At 38.0% G+C, this 27,604-nt stretch overlaps 1 protein-coding gene across 1 annotated transcript in view; it reads right to left on the bottom strand.

The window, feature by feature from the left end:
* Nucleotides 1-1,489: 1,489 nt before the first annotated feature.
* The window catches only part of STAG1 (stromal antigen 1), a 185,061-nt gene continuing 158,946 nt past the window's right edge, over nt 1,490-27,604 (bottom strand). Inside the window, 15 exon segments of the mRNA XM_050712522.1 lie at nt 1,490-4,193; nt 4,287-4,367; nt 6,196-6,310; nt 7,256-7,366; nt 10,377-10,530; nt 10,533-10,547; nt 13,885-13,938; nt 13,941-14,051; nt 14,054-14,088; nt 18,380-18,511; nt 21,074-21,222; nt 22,818-22,877; nt 22,879-22,920; nt 23,820-23,959; nt 26,320-26,494. Of these exon segments, the coding sequence (XP_050568479.1) occupies nt 4,170-4,193; nt 4,287-4,367; nt 6,196-6,310; nt 7,256-7,366; nt 10,377-10,530; nt 10,533-10,547; nt 13,885-13,938; nt 13,941-14,051; nt 14,054-14,088; nt 18,380-18,511; nt 21,074-21,222; nt 22,818-22,877; nt 22,879-22,920; nt 23,820-23,959; nt 26,320-26,494 (1,398 nt within the window). The 3' untranslated portion in view covers nt 1,490-4,169.

The following is a 27,604-nucleotide window of genomic DNA, read 5'->3' as shown; positions in this document are numbered from 1 at the left end:
ACTACAGTCCCAGAAGCTAGTGAGTAATGGCTACTATCATGTTTACCGCTACTGAAAACACATGCCAATCATGTGAAGTCCTGTAATGACATGTCTGTTGTGAGCAACCTCAGTAATTAACAGTACAATGTTATAAGGTAGAGAATTACTACACCTGCACATCACAGCTGCTCCTGTTCGCTCCCCAAGCATGTGAAGTGGAAGAAAGCGATAAGATGGCAACTTTCCAGGGAGCATCTCTTCCCAGGTAGGTGCAGGCTGGTGTCCTGCCGACTTCAGCCATGGAACTTGCAGACCACACCCACAAAAAAAATAAATCTGAAAAGACAGTACAAAAAGACTGTTTCAAGTATGATCCCAGCTTTGTAATAACTAGAGGCGATGTATTCAGGTTACGGCTATACTGTCCTGGCTGCAAACACACCAAAGCTGCATGAATGTACCTGGTTGCACCTCAGCATTGCCTGCCCCAAGGGCCCTGCGAAACAGACAGCTTGCTGCAACAATAAGGCAAGGTAAGCTGAAATGTAGATACGGGGGTGTGTCCTTGCAATGAACTGAGTTCTTGAATTGTGAGAAATGGTTTAATCTAGAGTTTGTAAGAGTTAATCAAGAAGGAATAATAGGATTTTTTTCAAAGCTAATCAGTAGCTAAGAGAGAGTGGCTGTCCCAAGTTTAGAGGCAAAAGCTAAGTCAGCAAAATGATATGCACGTAGTTTTTTTCAGTCTGACCAGAGTCAGGAGACACTAAATGAGAACCCCCAACTGTTATGTCACAAAGGAAAAAGCATAAGCAACCGTTCTTGTTTCCTAACCTTTGTTATGTAGACTTCATCCTCTCTTCTACCCCTTGCCAGCACAACAATTTGGCTTGTATATCCTGTTGATTTCCAAGCACTCAGTTGCTCTACCTGCACAGTGCTTTGGAAACACACTGGAAAGCTGATCTGGCCATGCTATCCAAGCTTCTCTTGAATTCCAGTCCCCTGCAGAAACAAAAAATATAAAAATCCTTTCAACAAACAGAAGTCCTTGAACTTAGAAGCATGACAAGTGACTTACTGTGTTCCATTTTGCGTCAGGAGTTAAGCATAACTTAGAAGCAGTCAGAGTCAGTGTTCAGGCTGTGTCTCAGTAGACCTAGAATGCAGTTCAGACCGTGAATCCTTCTGAAAAGACAGTACTGTCTTTTCCTTGAATCCCCCATTCCTCACCTGCTGGATCTCGTTACTTTTTCTGTCTCAGATGATTTTTCTTTGGGAGGCATGCCAGATGACAAGTAAGTCACTTTTCTTTAGCACTACAAAGATGAAATCATTCATGGGTTGGACAAAAATAGCACCTCTTTCTCTGAGACATGGGAATAACAAAAAGCATTTAATTTAGTGAACCTGCAAATTTTCCTTTAGCCCAGTTGATGATTAGCCCTTCCAGGCCTTTACCATGTCTATTTCTTTCTACGTGGTCCAGATCATTTGAGACTTAACATGACAGGAGAGAAATTTTTCTCAAACTTTGTGACATTTTGAACAATTACAAGCTTTACAGTGTGGCAAAGACAGAGAACACTCAAACTTTTCAACAATGCAACTCTCAAATTGTGATGAGCTACCAAATTTACAGCACTCCCACAATAAAACCCCCAAGATCAACCAAAAACCAAATATATACCGCAGTGGAGAAAAAATTAAAAAGAACAAACAGCGTTTTCCTTTTCTCTAAGGCTGATTGGCTAAGGTAGGTGTAAGAAATTTGGTTGTGAAGCCTGTATTACATGAGAACTACCTTCCAGTATTTCATCTGGCTAATAAATGGGATGACAGGATGGGATGGCCCAAACCAGTATTAAAAAAGTTGTAGTGAACAGGGTGCTCATCATACTCATGATTTTGAATAGTTTATTAAATGAAAGGTGAAGCATCAGTTTTAAATTGTACAAAAGGAAAAAAAAAACCTCATATTGTAAATGTACAATTTACAGAATTACTAGCAAAACCAATCAAGGAGACACTCAAAATACAAAAACCTATTGACTGCAAACTGAACTGGAAACCCATTGCAGGTACCGTGATAATAAATGTTTGTTATACAGTATTCTACAATGTTAAATTAGGAATCAGTTTTCCACACAGAGGACTGTGAAGCACAAGGTTCGTCTGAGACTATGACTCAAACCGGGCAGCATTTATTATGCTACTATGCTCACAGAGTTATCGTGATGACAATTTAATGCAGCCATTCCTACCCACCCCTATTACCTTTGGGATGGACAGAAGAGAAAGGGAGGTAATGTTATTTTATTAAGTTCCAGCCACTTCTCATGTTTTATACATTACCCAACCAATGTCAGAGGAATGGCTGAATTACCTAGTCAAACATTTTTGGCAACATTTTTTTCTGTCTGAGAACTGCCTGTGTTGTAAAAAAAAAAAAAAACAAACCTCAGCTTTGTGAAATGCTGGTTTGTTTTTAGATTCTTTTCCCCCCCAGCAAGTAAGCACTGGGTATTAACGTTGTTTTGTTTTTAAATAAGCTTGTAAAATAAAAAAGCTCCATGATTATTTTGCTGTTGCTGCAAAAAAACAAACAAAAAAAAAGCACCTCTAAAACTGCTGTGCTCCAAGTGGGTCAATCTGCTTTGTATCTCAAATGCTAATATTAGAATGCAGAAAGGAAGATTAACATTTTGGGGCTGATTCTTAGAGATACTAGAGTCAGTGCAAGTTGTGGATGGCCAGCACCTCTGATATCAGGCCAGTTTTAACTAAGTAGCAGCTACTAGGCAGAGTCATAAAATCGAAGCATAACGAAATTCCAAATTATTGAAGACATTGAAAAATCTCTTATTACAATGAATTAGCTGAGAATGTTTTGGGTTTTTGTGTTTTTTTTTTTGACTTTTTACTTTTTTGAAAAATCGTATTTTTTTCAAATAATTACTCTTAATATGCACAGTTAACACTGAAAATGTAGCTGTATTCCATTGTAAGCTTAAGAACTTCACCATCTAAGCACAAATTTCTATGCAGCACATACAGTACTTCTAACTGGCAAAATTAATTTACAAAAATAGCGCAAAAGGGTATTTACGGCATGGAAAGTAGACTTTTTTATGGTACAGTTAAAATTGCTTTTAGTATGCTAAAGTGATTCCTTTTCCCCACCCTTGAATTATTGTTTTTCTTTGTTTTGTTTTTTTAAATAGGAAAGTTGCTGTTTATGTACCTTGGACTGGCAGGGCTTGAAGTAGGTAGTAAAAACAGCAAAGTGATTACTTGAGAACCATTTGTGTGTTTTACTGAGAATACTTTATTTGCTGGTATAAGTTGCTAAAAATGCACAGAGCAAGTACCAATAGAAAATTTACTGTTTTTGTGTCCCCATGTGCTATATAAAATGAATGTTACACAGCATCTGTTGGAAAAGTGGCTTCATGGACATCTCTTACTTTATGTCCCATTATAAATAAAAATAAATCTTCTCAAGAGTATAAAATCTGGGTTTATCATATCAGAATCTGAAATTTTTTGGCAGAGATGCACGTCATTAGAATTCTAACCTCTTCTATAAGAGTGTTCTTCTCAATGCCTATGAGAGGACATAAGCGTACCATAATGTTAATCAAATCCAGTGTGTTCAAAAACACTTTTCTGTAGCCAGAATGACCTGCTTATAGCATCATTGCTAGTCAATGGCTGATAGGCATAGGTTTAATAAAAATGGCTAGCTTTTAAAACATAAAAAGGCAAATGTTAAAACTGTTTTAAATTGTACAGCAGAAAAATAAAGGTAAAAAGTTCTGTTTTCACTCAATGTTGTTTTCAGAAAAACATACGCAGAACAGTGTTTATTTTGACAGCTGTCTTAACAATTTAAAACTTCCTCCTCATCCAGAAAAAAAAATCTGTATTAGGACAGTCAAGAACAGGGATACAAATGACTTTTTAGGTCAGCCTTTCTGAGGTGACTGGATTAGCCAACATTCCTTTGTGTCATTAGGAAGTTCCTCTTCTTTCTGTCACTACAAAAAGGGATTGACCTTAATCATTTGGTTAAAAATCAAACCGTATCACATCAAAAATGTGTTTTTCATACAAGCTATCACAGTATATAGGCCTCTAGCTCTAAACAATAGAGTTCCAAATTTGTAAAATGTCTTCAGCAGACTTCAGAACATAGGCATTCCAAATCCCTAGAAAAATGATTTAAAAGACAGTAATTAATTAAGTGCAACAGTTATCATAAAAGAACCTCAGATAAACAGCAAGTACTAGTAAAGTCTTACTGAATCATCCTCAATGATAGCTGCGGAGTCAAAGAAGTCTGGCCTCAGTTCAGCCCGTTCTCGTCGGTTTCTTGAAGGTGGCTAAAGAGGTGAGTCAGACATTTTAGTACATGAGATCAGTTAACTGACTATAAAGGACTCCTGTGGCTCTACAGCTAACAAGCACTAACATCTTTACCTGTTCCTTTAAAAAATAGCTATGCATGGATTTCCATAAAAGCTCAGATACAAATATAGGCTCCGACACATGAGCGTACTTGTTAAATTCACGTTTTATTTAAGAATGGACTAAAAGCTGATGGATACTAAAGTAGTTTTAAGACCATCCTCATAGCTAAGGACTTGCTTATGGCCCCTGCTGACTTAACGGTGTTCTTGTATTAAGACTATGTGCCAGACTGCATAGAAAACTGTCTGCTTTATGCTTTTACATTTATGATGAAATTCCAGCTCTGACATGGTCAGAAAGTGGATTTTTTTAAACAGTACTTATGATGTTAGAATATTTCTGAGGACTGACCTGTGTTGTCCTGCCATAGAAATGTTAAGAATAAATGTGACCTGTGCTGGCTTGAACAATTCCTTCATTTCCTTTCCATGGATTGCCACTTAAAGGCAATCTTTACTTACTTGATAATCATTTGAATGCTAGTAATAATCTCAGCAACTGAATTATTGCGTACATTTTCTTTCCAAGACATTATAGCCTAGTCCTAAAATAACCTACGCCTTATAATTTGGATATTAAAGGAGAAATATGAAAGCATAAAAGCCAGTGAAGTGTATAATGCAAACTGATCCTCCTTCCCATTTTACAAGAAAAGTATTCATTCAGCAGAGAGAGGCTAGTACGGTTATGGTCTTCACAAACACAATCAGTCACATTACCACGGAAAGAGCCAAAGTTACAATCTGATGATGCCACCTTGTTAGGAGCAATACCAGTAGCGTAAGGTACTCCCTCAGTGCCTATCCACTACAGCTTTCTCTCGCTTCTGATGTGCCAGCACAACTCTGTGTGGCTATAAACTGGACGACACCATGATTAAGGATCCCCTATCCACCCCACCTCCCAGAAAACAAAACGAACTAGAGGACAGAAACAACTCTGTGATCACAGTGAGGTTTCATAAAGCCCTATGTCAGCAAGAGAGTTAATGATGCCTGTAACAATGGCACAGGGAAGGAAACACCACCCAGGGTATCTTTGGATATATAAATTTCTAAACTCTTCATAATGTCAAGCAACAGCCCGAGTCAAAAGCTGTTACTGGATTTTGGACCATCCATTTGCACTCCATGATGCTGAGCAGGCAGCTTCGTGTGATGTTCAATCAGATGGGGTGCGCTGGTCTCACCTCTTTTCCTCACCAGCACTCCCTCTGTCCTTTAGTGCATCTAGCACTTGGCTGACTGCAGAGCAAGTCAGCTCAGCTCTTTAGCACTCACCTGAGAGGTGTCATCTGCACTGATACAACTATACTGATATGCTATAATTCAACTATACATATATTATTATATATTATTATATTATATTATTATATATTATATATATTCAATAATACAACTATACTGATATACAACTGATACGCTATAATTCACAAACCGAAATTCTCATAGGGTGACAAGTTAAAGGTGAATGAGAGTGCTTCAGGCACTTGCTACTGCCTGAATCTAGAACATCAGGAAGAGTGCTAAGCATTGCTTCTTGTATTTCTATGAAAAAAATATCAATTGGGCCTGAATCTGCAGTTTTAGGTTCCATGAAATATTCAGATAATTTTCACTTTTTAATGCTCAGATAACAAGAAATTAGGCTCAAATTTTGGACATTTTTGTTTGCACTTAAAAATGCCTTTTAAATTATCTTTTAACCACCTTAAACTTGCTATTAATAAGATTTACTGACCAGATCAATGACCATTGTGTCCTCAAATTCCTCATTCATATCCTCTAGCTGACCTCGTGAAGACATCATTACATCTTCAAAGATGGGCTCAGCGTCATCTTCCATTAGACCTCGTCTGATTAAATAAAGAGAAAGAAAAAGTCATTTTCAAGCATATAAATTTCCCAACCATGAACTTTCTCATTAAGAACAATGCTCAAATCCTATCCCTTAATATCTTCACATAAAATCTTACATTAAAGAATCAAGCCAGCATATTTTCTTAATATTAGCCTGAAGAAAATCTTATGTAAAAACAAACCTAGCACTTGCAGAGGCTAAAGCAGGAAGTCCAGTGTAGTATCATTATAAACACTAATTAAAACTGTCCTTAACAAGAAAAAGGCAATAACCGCACTGTGTTTGCTTGCCCATTTACAAAAAGGAGTTAACGCTGTTTGTCAATATCACTGGTAAATGCCTGTGAATCCACCACTGAATCCCAAACCAGTTTTTAATGCCATAAGGACTTGATCTTGCAAGAGACTCTGTCCCTCATCCTGAAAAGCACTGACGTGCTGGAAGACTTGGTTAGATCAGCACCAGAGCACGGAGCACTTTGCACAACAGAACGCTTCAGCATCCGCCCATGTGTGTCCCAGTGGTACGCCTTGGTAAAAGATGATGTAGATAAAAGAAGCTTAAACAGGTTCACAGGAAGACTGGACAACAACTTAGAAGAAAAATTCACTTTAAGTTACTTAATAGACATAACAGCGCTTCATGGAAACTGCCTCAAAATAGTTGAAGGCTGGCAGAGAATTATGGAAGATTGTTCCACATATTTGCCCTGTTCACGAGGCACCTGCTCACAGCCATGGTTAGAGGAGGAACACTGGGCTAGAGGGGCCATATGGCCCTGTATCCATCCCAACATGACAAAGCTGTTACTCTGCCTTTATTAAGAAGAGTTAAACGTCACAGAAATTACAAGCAACAACCCAGAAAAGGTAACATTTAAATGCAACTTTTTCATCTAAAATGATTCTGATCTGGAGATGAAGGTGCTCTGAACACTTACACTGCATGCCTTACACCAGTTCTCCCTTTCATGTAGTTCATTCCTGTCCTGTCCTTTCGATTTAAATCTTCTAGCTTCTGTTGGCCCAACCAAGATATCTGCATCTGGGGACTAACAAACATAAAGCAGGATTATGACTGAGAACACTAACAATTTTGAGTTGGCTATGTTTAGACAATATCTCCTCAAGTTTTGTGTCTGGGTATGTTTCAGATTAAGATATTTAAATCACATCCATCATTGTACAAGTCTTCTGGATTCCCTTCTGCAATTTGTCTCCTCCCACTGCATGTGCACAAAAAAAATCCATTAATTGTTGTAATAAAAACAGCTACAGAAAATGCTAACGTTACTCATTCATTAATGTGGCATGCACCTGAAATGGGAGCGCTTCTAAAATTCATTAAATCCTACTTCACTGCCTCAGGCAAAATATGAGTCAGAATAGATCCAAATTAATAACTGACATGCATTTTAAGACAAAAATGTCACACAAAGTGAAAACAAATTGCTTTTAAGTATGTAGCCCCCATCAACTTTAGCATCTAGTAACTTACCCACATGTAAATGCTGAAAGACTGTACTTAACACCAACTCAATCCAGCAGTAGACAGCAATATATTTGGTATGTTTTGTGTGTTGCAGCACAAAGAGACAGTATGAAAATAAGTGCAGCTCTTCAAGAGCAACACCAGTCTTTAATTACGTAATCTCAGACTGCAGTAAGCGTATTTTTGACCCTCATTTTTCATAGAATCATACAATCATTTAGGCTGGAAAAGACGTTCACGATCACATTGAGTTCAACCATCATTTTAAAAGCAGCATTAGATGCCTATACACAGGTAAGTGTAACTAATTTAAGTGATTTTTCCTACAGAATGCACAGGATCCTCAGGCTCAGTTCACAAGGGTCATCATGATCCAGCTATAAGGTATCTTGGGACTCATATGAGACAGCATGTTAAGTGGGAAGCTAAGGTGACCTGTAGGATGTGTGGGGAAGACAAGCTAAAGCCAGGCTGAAAGGAAACATTTCCTCCCCGTTTTTTTAGTTCACACAGTCAACTTGCATGTAGAATCCGGCTCTTTGAAAAAAACAGAGGAGAGTGATGCTGAATAGTACTCTGCTTGCAGCATTCATCTGAGATAGCAGAAACAGGGGTTCAAGCCCCAGGTGAAAAGTGTGGCTCAGCTTCCCCCCAGAAATAAGGTTCTCCCACATCTTATGGCAGCTCCTGCTCATCAGGCTCAGGAGGGTAAAACACAGTGAGTGAGTGGAAGCTGTCCCACTTTCCCCAACTGATTAAATATTCACAGAGAGAGATCTAGCTTAGTGTGCAGCACACCAAGGTTAGATTAGAGAGGGTCAGGAAAAAGGCTCTCACTTCACCAATTTTTTTTTTGTTTTTACTGCAGATTAGAAAAAAGGAGAAATTGAGAGCCACAAAGTCTTCCTTATAACCTAGAAGTTACAGCAACATCTGGGGAGGCAAATCCTTGGCTGCAGGAAGGCAAGCAAGAGACATGAACCCAGATTATACATGCCATAGGAGTAAGGTGAAAAGATACTATGGGTCTGACTTAACAGGGGTTCTTCCTCAGCTGTGCTTTCTTTGTGGTCAGCTGGAGTTTTCTGCAGACTGAAACTGTAGAGGTGAGAAAATAAAATCCATGCCCCCACTTGCCTTGCGCTCACACCTTTATGTGCCAACCCTTGTTCCTTCCAGGGAGCACCAGCTGGGAAAACTTGAGCTCGTGTCCTTCGCACAGGACCACGCAAGTCCCTGCTGCAGCGTGAAGCAGCCCAGAAATCCTTCCACCCTACCTCACTCTGTCTTGTGGTGGTCACATGGTTAGCATGGGGAAAGAAAGGTGGCTCAACTCATTTATGGAAACAACAAATAAGTGCTCCAAAAATAAAGAGTTATTTGTAGCCAGCTGAGCTGTAAGTGTCTCTTGTGGTGAGCACTGACTCACGGATCATATCAGGGCTTCATCTGTTGTGCTGCTGCTGCCTGTGCACGTTGCACACACAGCTAAGGGAGAACAGGCTGTGCCTTTGAAAGGACAATTCTTTAGATGTTGCTCAGATTTTACGAGCATCTATGGCCACAAGCTTTAATAGCTTGTATGTACAACAGGGTGGCATACGTACACCACTGACATTTGAGACCGGAGAATATTTAACGTCCCAAGGCATAATGACCATTGTTAATAATTATTTCTATTAAAAAAATTCTGTGATTAGAGAATGCAGGATGAAGCAGTAGAAACTTAGGATACAGCAGGGTGAGTGCACATTGGGAAGAACTGGGAAGCTGGCAAATACGTATCAAGAAAAACATGATGGACAGAAGTTAGAGGAAAACCATGGCCAGGTTATCATACACTACATTGGTAGAAACCTGACTCATCTGGCCAGCATAATACCGCTCTTTTATACAGATAAACCAGATCAGTAAAGTTAGCTATAAAAGTTATAAAAATAGTCTCCAAACCAGTTACTACTTCTATCTTTTAAATTAATAGAATTAGCAATAATAGCATTCTCTGAAGTCGTCTTTGTTTCTTAAATGAACTACTGACAGATAACCATCACCATTTCTCCCTCTAAATGGATTTAAATGGAGTTGACTGACAAAAATGTATACATGATTTAGGGCAAAATAAAGCTGTCTGCAAAATTGCCCAGAAATGGAAATGACAAATTCAGCAGCTAGAATTGGACTGAAGGGTTAATTTACAAGAAATCAGTTAAGATGTCTGGAGAACCTTAACCGTACAAGGGCAGAAGGAAAGAAAAGAGAAAATCTAACAGGTCTTTAAAGAAACAGTTCAATCCAGCCTGGGGCCACAAACACTACAAAGATTTAACCATAATCACGTGGTTATGGTCTGAGATAGTTTTAACATAAATAATTTCTACCCTGATTTCATTACAACATATTTTTCCTGGGAATTTAAAATAATAAAAGTATTGTTGAGCTATAGCCAAGACCTTTCCAGTTGTTTTGCAAATAAACACTGTGTCTATGGAACCACAGATTATCTGTATAAGTAACAGCCAACTCCTTTGCCTGGCTGTCACTCTATTTGGTAGAGATGTTCCAACACTTACTTGTGTAAAAAATCTTGTTCAGATGCCTGCTCTGACTCGTGCTCCTGGATCGGCTCTCCCATTTGTCTAGTGTTCTCTCTCAAGACAGTTGAGGTGAGCTGTGGTGCTTGCAGTGTCCCTGGAGTATGTATGTTTTCATTCCTGTTCAGCCATGGCCTTCTAGACTCTCATCTAGGAAAGAAACGTTTAAAATTACTGATCCATTTGTAATAATAAGCAGTGTAGTATTACTGCCTTTAGCATCCCTCCAGCAAACTCACTGAACCTTACGTTAGTAATTAAAGCCTTCCATCTACTGACACACTTCAATACAGTTCATTTTAGTGTCAAACACCTTCCTGCAAATTTATGTTTCCAATAGTTTAGTATCTATTGAAATAGTGTGCCTTTAAGAGATCAACCGGATAAAATACCCAAAATGATAAATTTTGTGTTATTTTAAGGAAGGATTACTACTAGTTATTCTCAGGAATAATAACTATTCAAAGTAGAAATATTTAACAAAACAAAACAAAAAACATTGCCAACAAATATTGCATTCCAGCACTGCCTAAACTGTCAGTGTCTTGCACACATTAACAGAGATAATTCCCAAGTAATTGAGCTGGTAATTTAAATATAAGACCATGAATCTCATATGCATAAAGCAAATGACATAGTGAAACACTAAAAATGAGGGTGGAGGATAAAACACCAAATCTGGTCAGCATAGACGGTTAGAAACTTCAGTAACAACCATTTCAGTGAAGTACAGAGGGGGACATTTAAAATAAGGAGTGGTCTGGCTGGTGTGAACTCTGAACTATGATTTCAGATAGTATATTTAGAGTTTAGAGCAGATGGGAGAAATGGAGGTGGGAAGGTGACTGAAGGTGTAAATGGGATGCTGTGCTCATATTGAGGAAGGGAGCAAACAAGAGGGGAGAGTGGGGGGCTTGAGGAGGAGAGGAGCATGTGAGAGAGCAGACAAGTGTGTAGGCAAGAGACATGCAGAAGTTGCTGGAGCAAGTGAAAAGACAAGATTACAGGAGAGGAAAAGACAAGATCACAGATTTACTAACAGGAAGAAATATGTAGTGAGAAAGCATGTGGGGATCTCAACGGATCATTTCATTTTTTTCTATACCTTTTACTACCTTTAGGCTTAAAAGTTGTCTAAAAGTTGCCTATTTGTCCTTGAATTTACATTTCATAATGCTATTTTTTAAAATCCTATTCATGTTTCACTTTCTTAAGGCATTGTGAAGAAATGTCAGAACAGTCTAATACAGGGAGGCAGACTGCCTTTCAGTAACAACAGGGAATGTTCTCCAACCTGGACAGTCTGCTGAACCCAACAGACACTGGGATTTAGGTGAAAGGAACCACGGGGTTCTAGCTCTGGTTCTTGATACTACGATAGTTTCTGCAGTGACCATGTCTTTGCTTTAGTTCCTTTAGAGTGGATTTTTTTTTTCTTTTTAATCTTAGCAGGATTCAAAGAGAGGTCCACATTTGTGATTTTAATGCCAAATAAAAATTAAAGGTAGGACTTTTGGAAGGGTTAATAAAAATATGTAAAGATAAAATACAACAAAGACCCGTGTACATGCTGTGTACAGACCATCAAGTAACTTGTAGGCATTCCAGCTGTTCAAAAGACTGGTTCTTCATAGCTCAAGTTCTACAGACCAGCGAAACAGTAAATACCTATTTCTAAGAAGAGGATTACATCTCTGATTATTTCATGAGCTCATTGTTTGTACATACAAAATAAACCCCTTGCATCCTCCCTGAACCTATATGCTGAGGTTGTACAGAAAAGCTTTTATGAGTAATAAAGGTCTGCATAGTGATCTGTGAATTTAAGGTCTATTAGGTATCACATAGAAGAATGGAGAAGGGCATCACTTCCTAAGTTGGTGTTCTTCAAAACATGTTATTCTTAAATGTCATACTATAACCCAGAGCTGTATTTACAGTGCTCAGAGGACATGCACATATCCCACCCCACATGAGCACTCCAGGAGAGGCAGTGTTCATCTGTCTTCTCTCTGGCCACCAATTACTAATGGGGGAATTTCAGGTTACTATAGTGAACAGTGACACTGGAACACTGTCTAAGGTAAGACAAATCCTTGCTGTCTTCTGACAACACAGTGCTGATAAGATGTAAGCAGACCCTTCATATACTCTGTAGATGTCAGAATCCTGTCAGACCCACAAAAAGTCTTGGCATAGTCTCATTGGAAACTGCTGTAAATTCAGATTTTTCAGGAACCGAACAACAGCTGAATAACCATGGATTTGGGCCTCCATATTTTTAAGTCAGTGAGTTGGTGTAAAAATTCAGGACCACAGCTGTTACAAGGAAAGGTGATAGTCAAAAGGAAAGCGTTGCAAATAAACTCTCTCTTCTACTGATCACTGAAAGAAGAGGGCATGAAAAAGAGGTGGAGCAAACAATGTCATAAAGCCTAAGCCTAAGACTTGCCTTATAGGGAAGCAAGGATATTACTACACTTTCCAGGAAAAATAAGGATATTGGTAGAATAATGAAAATAATAACAGGAAGAAAGAAAAAAATCTTCAGCAGTTGAATTCTGTGAAAAATATGGCAACCTGCAGGAAGCAAAATGACGTTTGAAGCAAGCAGTGCTTTATTTACCTGCAGTGCTTTATTTACCTAGACTCTAGGTTGGCTGTTAGAAACTGGAAGACGTATCTCATGTACTGCTCAGCACAAGCTGTAGGGGAGAGAATGGAGTAGGAGGTGCACACAGACCAACTTTTGAAGTCTGGAGTATTTTGGTAAATGGCTGTATATTCAGGAGAATTGGCTTTAGATTCTTCACTGAGGGGTTACTACAGTAGATTCCAACCTTGGAAAAATCTCTGAAGTTTAAAGATCCCACTTACACCTACTCTGCTGAAACAGTAAACATATACTCACATAAATGTGCACTATACCCTGTGATTTCATGCAGATTAACCAGGAACAGATGCAATCTTGTAAAAAAAATCGGATATCATAGCCAAATTCCTGATTAACACTCCTCAAGTCACAGAAAGAGTAAATACAAACACTGTGTATTGATATCATTTGAACAAAAACATGCATCTCTTTAGCATATCCAATGGTCCTACAAAAATAGTGATCTGTATCTGAATTTCTGCCCTGGCCTTGCTCTAACACCCTATAACAACTGCTCCAGGCTGAAACACAGGTAGAAAAAACAAGAATCTGTGAGTAGAAAAAACAAGAATCCATGACGGAGAAAGGTGTAGAACAGGTAGCTCGACAATCACCTCCTGTTTCCAACTTCAATAAAAGCTTCAGTAGATCTCAATCAGCAAATCTTAGTGTGGACAAGCAGGAATAAGGACTTGTGATGGCATTTCTCATAAGGAAGTGTTTAAGCTTGCAGAACAAGTGTCTTGTTATTTCTACGTACAAAGTATAAGGAAAGCTGTAATGTAATGTACAAAATGAGAAATACCTCAAGTAGGCAATATAAACCATACAAACCTTCTACTTTCTTTTTGTGTAGCGGTGGTCGCCCTTTCTTATTTCTCACTGAGAGGCTTTGCTGTTGCTGCTTCCACTGTTAACAGACATCCTGTCATCTTCGCCACCCGTAACTAGTGAGTTTCTATAAGAAATTAGTGGAAGCCATACATCTTCTCTTCTTTCGTCATCTGTTCTGTCAGAAACTTCTCTAAGTAGGAGTGACTGAAAATAGAAAGACAATGAGTGCAGAGGCTCAGCATGTTGCTTTCCCTGTAATTAATCTGCAAGGCCTCTTCATATTGTTGACAACTTAACAGAAAATCCCACATGGTGTTTCCTTATTTTAATTTAAAAACATACGTTGATAAGGCACTGTACCTTTAAACTGATTAAGAATTCACATAATTCCGTCAAAACAATGTAACATAGTTAATTGTGTACAGGTTACTCAGATAAACAATACAAAACGTTCTCTCCCTGACATCCTCCCACATTTGTCTGCAATCATTCACAGCATGCTTTACTTGAATTCCTTTTCTGTTTTGCAAAGCAAGGAAGCCACTTCTATATATTGCTACTGTGTCAGCAGACAGACTGAATTAGAACCACTATTGTGAAGACTTTTAGATCCTTTTGCATCTTGTAACAGGAAAAGAATGGTTTCCTTAAATGCAAGCAGTTATTTTCATTTAAAATATTGAAGATCTGTTTCCTTTGCTATGGAGAAGTCCAAAACACTTACTAATTTATCAGAGGAACCAAACAACTTTATTCTTGTATATGGCCTGGAGGGCATTTGAATTGCTTTCTTTTTTTCAACGATTGTTTAGTTAAGATGGTCCATAAAATGAGCAAGCAAATCCACATAAAATGATTCTAATGAGTTTCAAGCTACAGAACCAAGCATTCAGAAGTTAGGCAACTGAACTCAGGGTACTTCAACATTACTTCTGTCCTTTCAACAAATATATGACAATGTACGCCTTGATCACAATCTCATTCAACACCACATTGCCAGGTTATCATCACTTGAGTGTCAAACCCACAAATTCAGTAAGGAAATAAATTCTTCATCCCCCTTTTGCCTCTGTTAAGCTCATGGCAGGCTCAAAACTTCTTGCACAGTCTAGGTGAAAGAATAGGACAAGGAGCCACACTATATATGCCTGGGTAACAACACATCCATTTTTTTAATGGGATTTTGTTTTGATTCAGTGAATAGGATCACTTTACTCAAGAAACTGACATTTTTCTGTCTGTTTTATTCAATATTGTGACTGCTTGCCCCTTTTCATGTATACAGCCAGTAATATCCAAACTTGGAATGAATAGGAAATTCTTGGTTTATTTGCTCTCTCTCTCTCACAGTACTGAACAGCACAACATGTGAGTGCCTCCTGATTTCACAGAACTTGTCTGCAAGAACTGCCTTGAAACTTAGAAGTTTTCCTGCAACCAATTTATATTCAACACAACTGAGTGCAGAGGTGATGCCCAAACTGTAAAGAAAGACAAAATATACCACTTGGTTGTTCTCTACTTATTTGATGCCAAACCTGAGAAACTTTTGCTCACCATTTTAGAGGAGCTTCGTATCAGCAGTTCTTAACCAGCTTCAGCCAGGTTAGGAACTCCAAACTTGTGGCGGTAAGAACATGTGCTGAGGCTCCAGCAGTCAGTTGTCTAGTCTAAGCTGTCTACTGGAGAGAACAAACTTCTCCACAGGTATTTCACCTCTGTACTGTTTTAGATTAATTCCTGTGGATTTTCTTGCCTTTATCTGCCCTGAATTGTTTGTAACGGTGTTCGTAAAGTCTTCTCCTGACAAGTATAAGAGCCTGGCACCTTAAATGCATAGTTTATAATATATCCATAGATTTGAATAAATCTATAAATGGCTATCGCTAATTCTGGGGGTTACATATAAAAGAATTAGTCACATAAATAAATCAGACAGCAAAACTAAATTAAACCAATGTTACTGCCTCACCCCCAAAATGAAAAAATCTCCCATTTCTCCCCCCAAATAACAGTAACAATAACACAATAAACCAGGAAGGAAGTAGAAGCTTAGCCAGAGAGTACTGTTTGCTGAACTGTGACAGGAATGGTATTTTGCACCAAGGGCAGATGGCACATGCAGACATATTGAGTAGATAATTTGTTTTGTTTGTTTGTTTTAAGTAGGAGAGGCAAGCTGGAGGGCTTCTGGAAGACAGGCAGATATGCTGGTGAGACTTGCAGGGTTATTCTAGAGCACTTTTCCCTCCATAATAACAGCCCATTGCTGAGCTTAAGTACAGTCACTTGGCAGAAGGAGATCAAGCCAGGGAGGGAGGTAAATGATCCCATACACAGGACTTCTCCACCAGATGGTGGTCATGTACCTTCCTGGTCGTAGGCTACCCCTTTGCAGGGATGGGGGCGAGGTCCCTCTGGATTGGAGGAGTCATTCTACAGAGAAGGGCAAATTCAACTATCCAGAGCATAGCTGAGAATGAACTGTCAGCGAAGCACTATGGGCAACGCACCCATTGCCTGATGGGTGCAAACATGACAGATCTCTCAAGGGAAGGAACGCAGAGATCTCCAAAAAAACCATATTTGCATGAAAGCAAGTAATCTTGACTCTACTCATAGCTACAACAGCCAATGGAATCTAGCGCATGTCTGAACTCATCTTAAAACAGTTAATTTAGAACAGATCTAATAAATCATGTCCTGTTTTTTTTTTTTTCCATTAATCTTCAAAATGCAGCTAAAATAATAGCTCAGATACAGATGACTACAAGAAAGTCAGATAAAATCAGGAGAAATGGGTTTCCACCCACAGCAATCTTTGCAGTCCTGACAAAAATACATAACAAAAAAAAATGGTAATGTGGAATGCTAATGGAACAAGACTCCTTGAAACACTGAATTTCATGCAAAGGATCAGGTCTAATAAAGCTGTCAGGCACACTGTGTACACATAATACAAATTCAGACTTTAGACACCAGGAGAAACTTGTGGAAGGGATGATGACTGTGCAGGAAGAGTTCAATAAATTCAGCTGGAATCAGGCTAATGACACTTAAGCTAACAGATGCAGGAGAACCTATGCTTTGTCTAGAAAGGAAGCTGTAAAATCCTTGTACCTGTAAAGTCCTGTCCTGAAGAAGAAACAGAGGGTGACAAAATTCAAGGCTATACACAATGAAGGGCAGACTGAAAAACCAAGTGCCAAGCTAGCCCAACTAGATCATCTCATTCTCAAGCTGGTTCAAACCACTTCTTGTACTGTGTTTGCTGATTTGACAAATTACTTATACAATTAAATAAATTGGTTCAAGTGTTTATACATTAAAATTTACACAAAGTTAACCAAGATGCATTTTTTTGTAACACAGAACAAGCCTAGAGCTATAAAATTCATAATTATTAACCCCAATAGAAAGGTCCTTTAAAACAAATATCTTGACAGAAAAACTACTGAAACGCTTCACAGGAAGAGCCAGTTCAGCTAGTTCTATATGGTCAGAAGATCAAGTGGAGAGATAGTTACAACCATAAATGAGAAGATCTGGCAAGTATATTTAAAATGGTTATAAAACTCTTCAAAGAACTTGGGTTCTGCACTGGGCACATAGTGCTAGGATGATGTTTGACTACACTCTTCCTTTTTCCCTTACTACTTCTATGCTGCGGCCAAAATCCTGGCTATTTGTTACGGAACATATTAGGAAACATAGGCTGTAATCTCTGCTGACAACACATTTTTACTCTGAACTTGCTTTCACTAATGCAGTTTTCTCTTCACCAATTCTTTTAATATCCAAAGCTACCCTAGTTTCAAAGCTACCTAGTTTCAAATGTTGCTCAGTATTTCCTTCTGTTTATTCAGTTCCTTATCAACAATACCTGATTTATTTCGTTTTCAGTATTTTCATCTGCAGTCATTGCCTGGCATACCAAATTCAGGCTGCGTGTTTTAGCCCAAGATCTCTATCACCTTGCTCTGTCCCAACTAACAACAGTGCTGTTTCTCGCCCTGTTCTTTCTATGCTGTTGTGCCAGTAACAGAAACCTTGATGATGTTTTATTGCCCACTTAACTCAATATATTAAAATAAACAAAAATAAAATGCTTATATTTGTATAAATATCTAACAGAAAGAGATGTTACTGCAATGTTTACAGGGTGGTAAATTTCCTGTGCTACTAACAGTTCATTCCTTTTTCTGCTATCCTGAAAAATTATTCTTTTTTATTTTCAGTGCCCCATGGGAAATTTAAGGAACATTGTTTTGTAAGGTTCTCGAGCTCACCTAATAATCAATGGATTTGATTCTCCTTTCTCATTTATTTTTATTACTTTAAAATACAATCAATGAATAAGTATGTGAAAAGTCTCACTGGGGCTTCCTATAACCCACATTAGATAATGAAAATGTCAAAGCAGAGAGTTTAAACACACTACACTGATTAACACAACTCAGCAAAACCCACAGAAGAAAGCAAGACTATTACTTACACAGTCTTTTTGTCCTGTCGCAGGAGTTTAGAAGAAAATTCACTAAGCACTTCAAGGAATGCAAGGTTAGGATGGTGGATAGTCCTTGTCCTTTTTTGATTCTGATATTTGAAGGCAAACTCTATTCCATCTCTACAGTAAAGAAGTTTCAAAATTTTCAGGATGTTTGTTAGAACATAAAAAAAGTCAGCCCATCACCTCCAAATGCTGCCCAAATCCAAACTGTGATAATCCTAACTTTTTCTAACTTTTTTTTTTTTTTTCATTACTAGCAAAACAGCAGCTTTTGGATATAAGGGGAATCAAATGCTCCCTCTGAATTTATGAGGACTCAAACTCAAAGACAAGGTATTGCCAGTTGCCTGGTTAGAAAGAACTTATCAAAATGTAAGAAACTTGGCAGGTGCTGAAAGCCACTGCCTTAAGCTGGAATGGCCAGTTGGCTCTTTCTTGTTTTTGCATGAAGCAGAAGCTTGTACAAGATATCAGAAATAAACAAGATAAAACTTATGTGTCAAGAGTCAGAGAAGAGAATTTACTTACCGGTACACTGATCCATCCCTTATCTTGCTTTATCATTTAAGATTAAATAAAACAATTTATTTTCACATTACCCAATAAGGCAAATGCATGTCTGGACCTCTCTTTTTCTTCTCACAGTTAAGTGTCTAGCAGCATATTGACTTCCTTTCAGGTCCTGCACTCCAGAAAGGAGTGCAGGAGAGAGTGGATGGGAAGCACAGAATGACTATAAATCTTAAAAAAAACTGTGGTGTTGGTAAATTTGAGCCTAAAAATGCTCACGTCAATTACATTCACACATCTTGAAACTATAGTCACAAGACCTTCGCCTAGGACTTGGTCTCAGATGCCTTTACACAAACAGCGAGCACTCTAGCTCGAGGTGTAACAGCCAGGATGGCAACATTGCTGAGATGCCAGGAATGGGGACCTTTCACAGGGACATGCATGGTGTATCTGCAGCTCTGGTTCTCCTAGCAATTGCATTGCAGTGACCATGGCAGAGAAGTAGATGTTGTGCCATCCTAGTTTGCTCACATGCCCTCTCATAGTCTGCTTGCTGAAAGGTTCTCTTGTCAGAACAAAGGTATTTACGCTATGAAAAAAGCCTTGACGAGCATAAAGGATGCCCAAAAATGTACTTGACAAAGTGGCCAAGTCTCGGCCTTGTGATTACATCTATTTTCCTTTATTTTCATTACTCACCCTCAGTTTCAGTCACTTTGAACCATTTACTACAGCTAAAGGAACTTTTTTCTTTTCAGAGGGATCCAGGTTCACTGTGTATTACAACATTCCCCCTGAATTCTGGAAAAGGACTGACAACATGGGCCAGTTGTTCTCAGTACCATGAGAAGTTATAGGGCATGCAAGGCTGAGGGTACTGAGATAAGACAGACCATCAAAAGACTCTTTCAGAATCTATGTGTTTTTTCACTGGAAGTCTTCACTAGTACTGATGACATGACCAGTGACTGATGACAGTGTGGGAAGAAGCTGCTTCCTCACACTGAGAACTACTTTAGAAAAAAATTGCTGCAGATGGCCTCAGACCTGGATGCTTAAGGAAGCAGCAAAAAATGATGGTGGGGACTGAGCGTGACAGAAAATGCGTATCGCCTTACATATACATCATGAGGATAAATAACTGTCATAATTAACCAATCAGAATAAAAAAGATGTCGTTTTCAAAGCAAAACAACAGCATGCTTAACTTGAGATATGAAAGAACTCACATTACTTTTTAGTATGAAATATCTCACACTTTTCCCATCTGCAGTATGACACACTATTTAGCAATGTGACTGGAACGGTCACACTCACCACCTACACTGGTGCCATCTGGACTAAAGGAGTAGTGCTAAGACGTCACCTTTTGTTTGGACAAACATTACAACTCTCCAGGAGTTCCCCAGACATCTGCTGATTAAGCTTAAGATGGGTAAGAACGAGAATCTGGGGTTTCTGTCCAGACTTAGGAGGGACGTGTAAACTAGCAGGTACAATTCTTCTGATATCCATCTTCATATAGGACTTATTTTTTCTTCAGCTCCTCCAAACCTCTGTATCACTCATGTTTTTTTCCTGGCCATATTTGTTCTATTATTTGCATCCTTTCAGATACAAAGTCCTGATCATTGCTTTGCTAGTCTTAGTCTAAACACTCTGAGACAGCAAACGTTAATATTTTAACTTTTTTATGGCATGTGGATGTCATAATTTAAATTTAGAAACACCTTTCTATGCTTTCCTACGCACTAGTTACATAAAAAGCCTCAATCTGCTTAAAAAAAATTAGAGCACAAAATATTTTTGGAGTATCTTTTTATAAAAAACTCTAGGTGCACACAGAATCCACAGTGTTGTGTTACAAAGAGCTATCTACACTTGTCAGATACAGTCCACACAACTGTGTATGATAGCTAAGGTTTTACCTGAGATAGATAAACATGGTCATTCCAATCACACAAATAAATAGGCAGCAGCTAGTTTTTCTTCCTTTCTTACATACATAGATATGTGCTTACCCCCCATTATTTTTCTACCTAAATTAGAAGAAATAAATCATTATTCCAGGACCAGGTTAAGATTATGTCCCTGTAGAAGAGGTATATTGAGCAAAACTTCTAATCTGACGTAATATAAAAATCTAGTTTATTTACCACCACTCACTTGTGTAGTGTGGCCACAGCCTCTCTTGTCTTGATCTGATCCAAGCCAAAAGTGAGGGCAAACCGACGGGCCAATTCCTTAATTCCACTAACATGGGCAGATGTCCTGTCCAAATTAGGACCTTGCTCCTGAACAAGCTCATTGAACAGCTAGAGAAAGAATTCAGTTGTTAAAAACTGTGAGCTAGAAAACACATTTTTTGACAAAGACTTTTATTCTTAACCTGTTAGGGCTATGAATGGACATTATAATAACTTTTTTAACAAAGACCTAACAGAGTTCACTTACATTCATTTTCTAATCCACTTCAGTTCCCAGACCTTCTTCTGTGTAATTGATATTCATGAACTGTCCCCCACCTTGTACTTGTGTGGAAAATAACTCCTAAGCAGCATTTTGCACATAACTTCATTGGATTGTATCTATTGTTTTCTGAACTCATCAAGAGTTTTTGCATCAATGATTTTGCATTCTTATGCTGCTTTCTAAAGTACTTGCACCACCAATCAGATCAGTATCATCTAGGAATTTAGGAACCAAATTTTCTATTCCATCATGCAAGACAATGAATATCTGAACAGCATTACAGGGTAAATGCCTTCAAAGCTTGCTTGATAATGCCATTTCAGCACAATAATGATTTACTCAGTAATTTTCCAATCACTTCTGTATCTTCTTATATTACTGCCATTTAGACCACATTTTCCTAATTTGCTAATGACACTAACAAAGGAGACTGTGTCAACAACAATATTAAATCAAATTGCATTAAATATACTCCTCTCCTATCCACAGGCTCTATTACCATATAATTAATGAAAGCTGCTCAATTTTACATGATTTCTCCTTGACAAATTGATACTGGCTGCTACCTATCACTTAGAAACTTGCCAATAGCTCGTCTAATATATATTTTTTTTCATGACATGGTATTAGGCTGTACACAGTTGACAGGTATGGCACCTGGCTTCTTCTTCTCTCCAAGTTCTGACAGGAACTAATTTGACACTTGCCAGTGTCAATTCTTCTAATTCTTCTGGAATTTCTTCTATTTTTCTCACATTTTCACAGATCTCACTCAGCTTTCAGATTGTTATAGGAAATCCCTTTGTACTCTGGAATGAATTTTGGAAGGCCCAGCCAATTGGAAAACATCTAACTTATGTAAGAAATTTCTCTACGTAATGGATATAGCTGGAATTGCCAGTGCCGAAACAGTATTTAGTGAAACACACACTTTGTGCTGCCAGCAGAACAAGGATGGTTTTTGTATCAAACTAAGAGTTTATGGTTGATATAAAGTAAACTCTTCAGAGGAAAAAAACGTGCTTAATAATACTGAAAGACTTAAACTAAATATGTCAAAGTTTGAAAAATCAATCAATATTTAGACAAAATAGAAAGATGCATTACTTCCAGCTAATTATGAGGAGAAAAAGTCATCCTAATTCTTCTTGTTTGATAGGTACCAGTAAACAAACACTATGAATCAGCTTGGACCAAACTGCCATCAAGGCTTTTTTCTCCCTTTCTTCCATTTTAATCTGGCAAAACTTTGCCTATTGTTGTCTTAAGAATACAGAGGTTAAAGAGACAAAGCAGTGGTGATAACTTGAACTGAGGAGCAAGATAGTCTCTTAACGGAAGCGTAGTTTTTTTTTCTTCAATGTAAAGGGCACCAGAGAAAAATCCTGTCCAGTATTTGTTGCAATGAAGGACTTCTAATAAAAATCAATATTCTTACCTGTTGCAAACTGAGAATGAGTGTCTTTGCACACTGGATTTTATCAATTTGCCTTGTTTTTGCTCAGGGTTTCCTTAATGATATCTCCATAGTCATTGTAGTACTAGGAAAAAATGTGGGGAAAAATCCTTTTAAAATTGAAACTCATATAAATTTTCACAGCTTTTCTTATAGAAAGATTACTTGCAGTTCTTGTCTTGAAAAGGTAACTTTTTTTTAAAAAAAAAAAGACCAAAAAAACAATAACAATTTCAAATACAGCTTGAAACCACTGCTCTGTCTTTGTGATGACTAACCTCTTACAGAGAGACAGGTGGGGTACACCTGGCAATCTGCCATATACTGAGGGGCTTTATGTAGCTTGGTAGTGTGAGGAGTGCTAACGTACATGTCTTCAGGTAGGTAAATTGCAACTACAGGGTAAAGTGGCAGCTGAACAGCAAGTCTTTCTGAATTTCATTGGGCCCAAATATTGCATGGAAACACCCTATGTTGATAGCTGATAAAACATTCAGGTACCGCAGACCCACTTACAACACCGACCTTTTTTACTGCTTTCCTGTTTAAAATGATATTTTCCCACAGAAAAAAAAAATTAAAAAATCTGCTTCCTTGTTCTGGCCAAGATTGAGAGACTCCCAGTGAAATATGACATTGAACAAACAACTGTTGTTGTGGATTCTAGGAACACCTTTGAGGAGCAGGATAAGAAATTCTCTGCAAAGGTAAGTCTCTCTGAAAATACTTGGTACTGTGTAGGACCAACTTTTGATGCTGCCTTTAAACAAGGCACTCCTGCTGTGTAGGAAGGCAAATTCCGAGCTTACCGTTTCTCAGAGACAGGTATAATTTAAAAAGGAAAAACTAGTACAGAAATCATATAAGGCTGGAAAAGCTTTCAAGTGTTCAATCTTTAATTACTGCACTGGAAGGAAGTAAAACAAGTGACCTGACACAACAATCTGTGTTCACTTAGGAGGGGGAGAATACACAGAGCTGTACCTTCATATAGTGTTTGAAGATATCAGCCGCTGCATGCATGTCTACAATGTCATAAATTATCAGCTTGCTGAAGGCAGCCAAGAGGTTTCTTCTCTTATGTAAGGCTTCTATTTTGTTAGCTTCATCTTCTTCATCTCCCTCTGAAAGCATCAACAACAATAAAAAAATTATATTATGTTATATTCTAAAACAACGTTATTAAAGAGTAGCTTTTAGAAAAAAATCAATTATTTAAAATGAAGCAACAATTGTTGCAGGAGAAGCTAAAATCAAAGATGACTATTCTTGAATGTTAGGACCTTCAGGGAAGTTCAGGAAGATGACAAACCATTCACCAAGGATGCTGTAGTCCTGAGTAATACTGAACACAATCCACATGGAACTGAATCACTTATTTTCTTTACCCTGCGAAAGGCCACAATGAACAGTTGTTGAATGCTTTGTGCTTAGTTTTTGAAATCAAAGGACATTTGAAGATGCTTCTTTAACAAGACTGAACTATGAATGTTTCATATAGAGAAATTAGAAGCCAGTGCTTCTTCTGCATGCCTTGGATTTGCAGGCATGAAACCCATGGTCTTACAGCAGCAATAAACAACAGGAAATAAAATTCAGTTGGAAGAGAGATTGAGTGCTAATGTCATATGTATTAAATCCCCATGTAAGGATCCATTCTGTGAATGAAAATGAAACTATACACATGTGAAATATATTATCATATAGTAAAACCATATTACACAATTTACAGAAGAAAATGAAATCAGCTATAACAATTGTAATAATAGCAAATATTCTGTGGTATTTAGAAGAGATCATTCTTAATGGGAGTCTTCCAACCAGTCTGAAGAAATACAGGCCTGTGTAGGGGGCAGGAGGAACACAGTGTCACAGGGACTCTTTTGCTGCACTCTTACTGTAGTTTCCACAGAGCCACAGTGTGTAAGTCATATATTGTACCACAGGACACCTCTTACAAGCAGTGGAGTTGACTGTGAGTATGTATACATGATGTTTTTTGGATGATTTAACCCACAGAATTGAAGCCCAATAGCATCCCCTAACCCCCCCTATTTTTCTTCATTTCTTTTTATAGTTACTGATATGTTCTGAATACCGAAAGTTGTAAATCATCACACGGACTTCATGGAGTCAGAGTAGCATTAGGGAATGGAGATTACATAAAAAGATCTTCATCCATCTTTTTGCTGTCTTCCCAGTCCAATCACAGGATGTTAAAAAACCCTAATGTTCCTCAAGAGCCAAGAAAAATAAATACTGTCCTCCTAAAATCTATTCTTGATTTATTATTCTGAACTTTGAACTCACAAAGTATGATTAACTTGTACTGTGGATTTCTGGTGAAGTTGTGTGTCAAAATGCATTCTTCTCAGGCCATTGTAACCCTTAAAAAGATGCTCAAAAAAGATGTTAGCTAGAAGGCTGAAAGGACCTTTAGAGCAAGAATAAATTCTCTGAGACCGTAGTTCTACCCACTACTGTCTTAACAGATCAAAAATAGCACTTACATGCCACCATAACGTACAAGTAACTGAGTTCAATGGAAATTCAGAAAATGTGCAAAAAGAACACTACAGTACACATTCAGCACGTGTTTCATATTTTTCAACCATCTGGGAATCCATCGCTTGTCCAAAGATATTTAGGATTCAGAAGCTGGGTACCTCTGTATCTCACTTAGGCATTTGTAATACCCAGCAGAAGTGACTTATTTAAAAACAGATGTCAATGACAAATCCAACCCTCCCTGACTGAAAGCCAAAAATCTCAAGTCATCCTTCTGAGGAAGTAGAGATGCTTTAACTCCTGCTTCTCAAAGCATGGCCACACACACACAGATGCCTAGGAAATAACAACAAAGCAAGCAAGCACACGCAATACTTCTCCAAGCAGTCTCCCAGTCTCCAACGATTTTCAAATCAATCCTAAGCTTGATTTATTATTTTTTTTGGGGGGGCGGGGAGGGGGAGGGAAAAGCAGAGTGGGTATTTATTTAGTAACACCAGAGTTTCTTAAGACCATCCTTGCCTAGAGCTTTGACGGTAAGATTCGCCTCACAATCCTGTAACCCTGTTTTGAAACTTGAAAGGATTTTTCTTCCATGTACTGTTCTGTCGTACTTTTTCCCTTGATGCCATACCAAATGAAGTCTGTCACTGAACTAAGACAGTATTGATTTTCAAAAATACTGCAAAGGAAAAGATCAGTAAATAGTTTTGTACGGATTAATAAAATGTAGTTTACAGGCCAGTCCCATGTCTTCTGAAAACACCCATTTTTATGAAGTGAACTTTGTAACTACTTTTTCTTCTTTAACAGACATAACATTGAATACTTCATATTCACACTTATCTCCGCCTCCAATAAAGAACAGTAATTCTGAAAACATTTTTGAGCAAACTTTTCTGAAAATTCTATTTTCTTCTCTCTTATGTGTTTGTTATGAAAAAAGATAAGTAGGAAACATGAAGGCTAAACATACCCATGCTCTGGTTTTCATCATCTTGGTCAATGAAGACATGGTCCATCACAAAACTGAGAAGTTCTGACTGAAGGCCTGAGTCTGGATTAAACACCAAAGGCTGAAGACCTTCTCTACCTCCAGTCATCAGCTGATGACTAAAAATCATCAAGAGATCACAAAGCAACATGAAAGCCTGAAAGGTAAAAGAGATGTATTAAGAGTAAGAAGCATAAGTCAAGTAAGCGCAAAACAAAATAACATTCATCTGATTTCTAAACATTTTCGCACTATTATTAAACACCCGTCCTTAACTGTACTGATTCATAGCTTTTTTTGTGCTGTGAGAAGTGTTCACTAGGGTTTCCATTATCTTTAAAGTATTATGCCTTTTATTTCTAATGTTGGGAACTGTGTTTACCCCTCTTACCACGTCCATGATACTACACTTCCATTTCTTCTCTACGAGAACTCTAAATATACCTATGCTCCAAGGACTGTAGTAAAGAAAAAACACCTCTTGTTGATAAACAGATAGAAAAGTTAAACGAGAAGAAAAAAAAAAGAGTAACATTAAAAGGGAAAATCCAAGCTGAGTCATTCTCAGATCCTGAAAATACAGGGAAACAGATGTAAGCAATGAAATCCTTGCAGAATTTCACTAACAGTTCTCTGCGGAAACAATCAAGTAATTCTGCATGGCTTTCAAATCTAGGTAACAGTCCATCAGGGCAGAATTTTTAATGATTTTTACTCATTACTGTTATACCCTCATTACCTGGGAAAAGAGAAAAAGTAGCTATAAATAATTTTGTTTCTTTCAAGGGTTTATCTGTATACTCTCATGCATGAGAATAATACTGTTCTCCCCAATGGCTTATGTTGGAGCATTATAACCAGCTGTATTCATTTGCATTACATTCAATGCCTGAGCATCTTTCAGATAGTATTTCTTAATCATTTTAGTTTCTCTATCTTTAACCTTTGGTTCTGAGAATGGAGAAAGAGAGGAAGGTTTAAAGTACAAATGTGCAAAAAGACTCCTAGAAGAAAAATCAACGCTGGATACGCTGCATCTTTCCCAGGAGCCTGCAGGAGTCTCACTCCGGGCAGTATCAATCACAATTCCCAGGTAGGGGGTAGGCCAAAGGGATTTTCAAATGAACACAGACTGCAGAATAGCCCTGTCTGATTCATGAAATCCAGCATAGGCTTTAATTCAGCCCTATATTCCCCTCTACAAACAGCTGAATGCATGCTTTTATAAACTCCCACCTATTAGTGTTTAAGATGGACTTTAGAACAA

Source organism: Cygnus atratus, chromosome 9, assembly GCF_013377495.2.
Source record: "Cygnus atratus isolate AKBS03 ecotype Queensland, Australia chromosome 9, CAtr_DNAZoo_HiC_assembly, whole genome shotgun sequence".
NCBI classification, from domain to species: Eukaryota; Metazoa; Chordata; class Aves; order Anseriformes; family Anatidae; genus Cygnus; species Cygnus atratus.
Note: the sequence above shows the minus strand (reverse complement) of the source record. Positions and strands in the feature narration are given on the sequence as shown.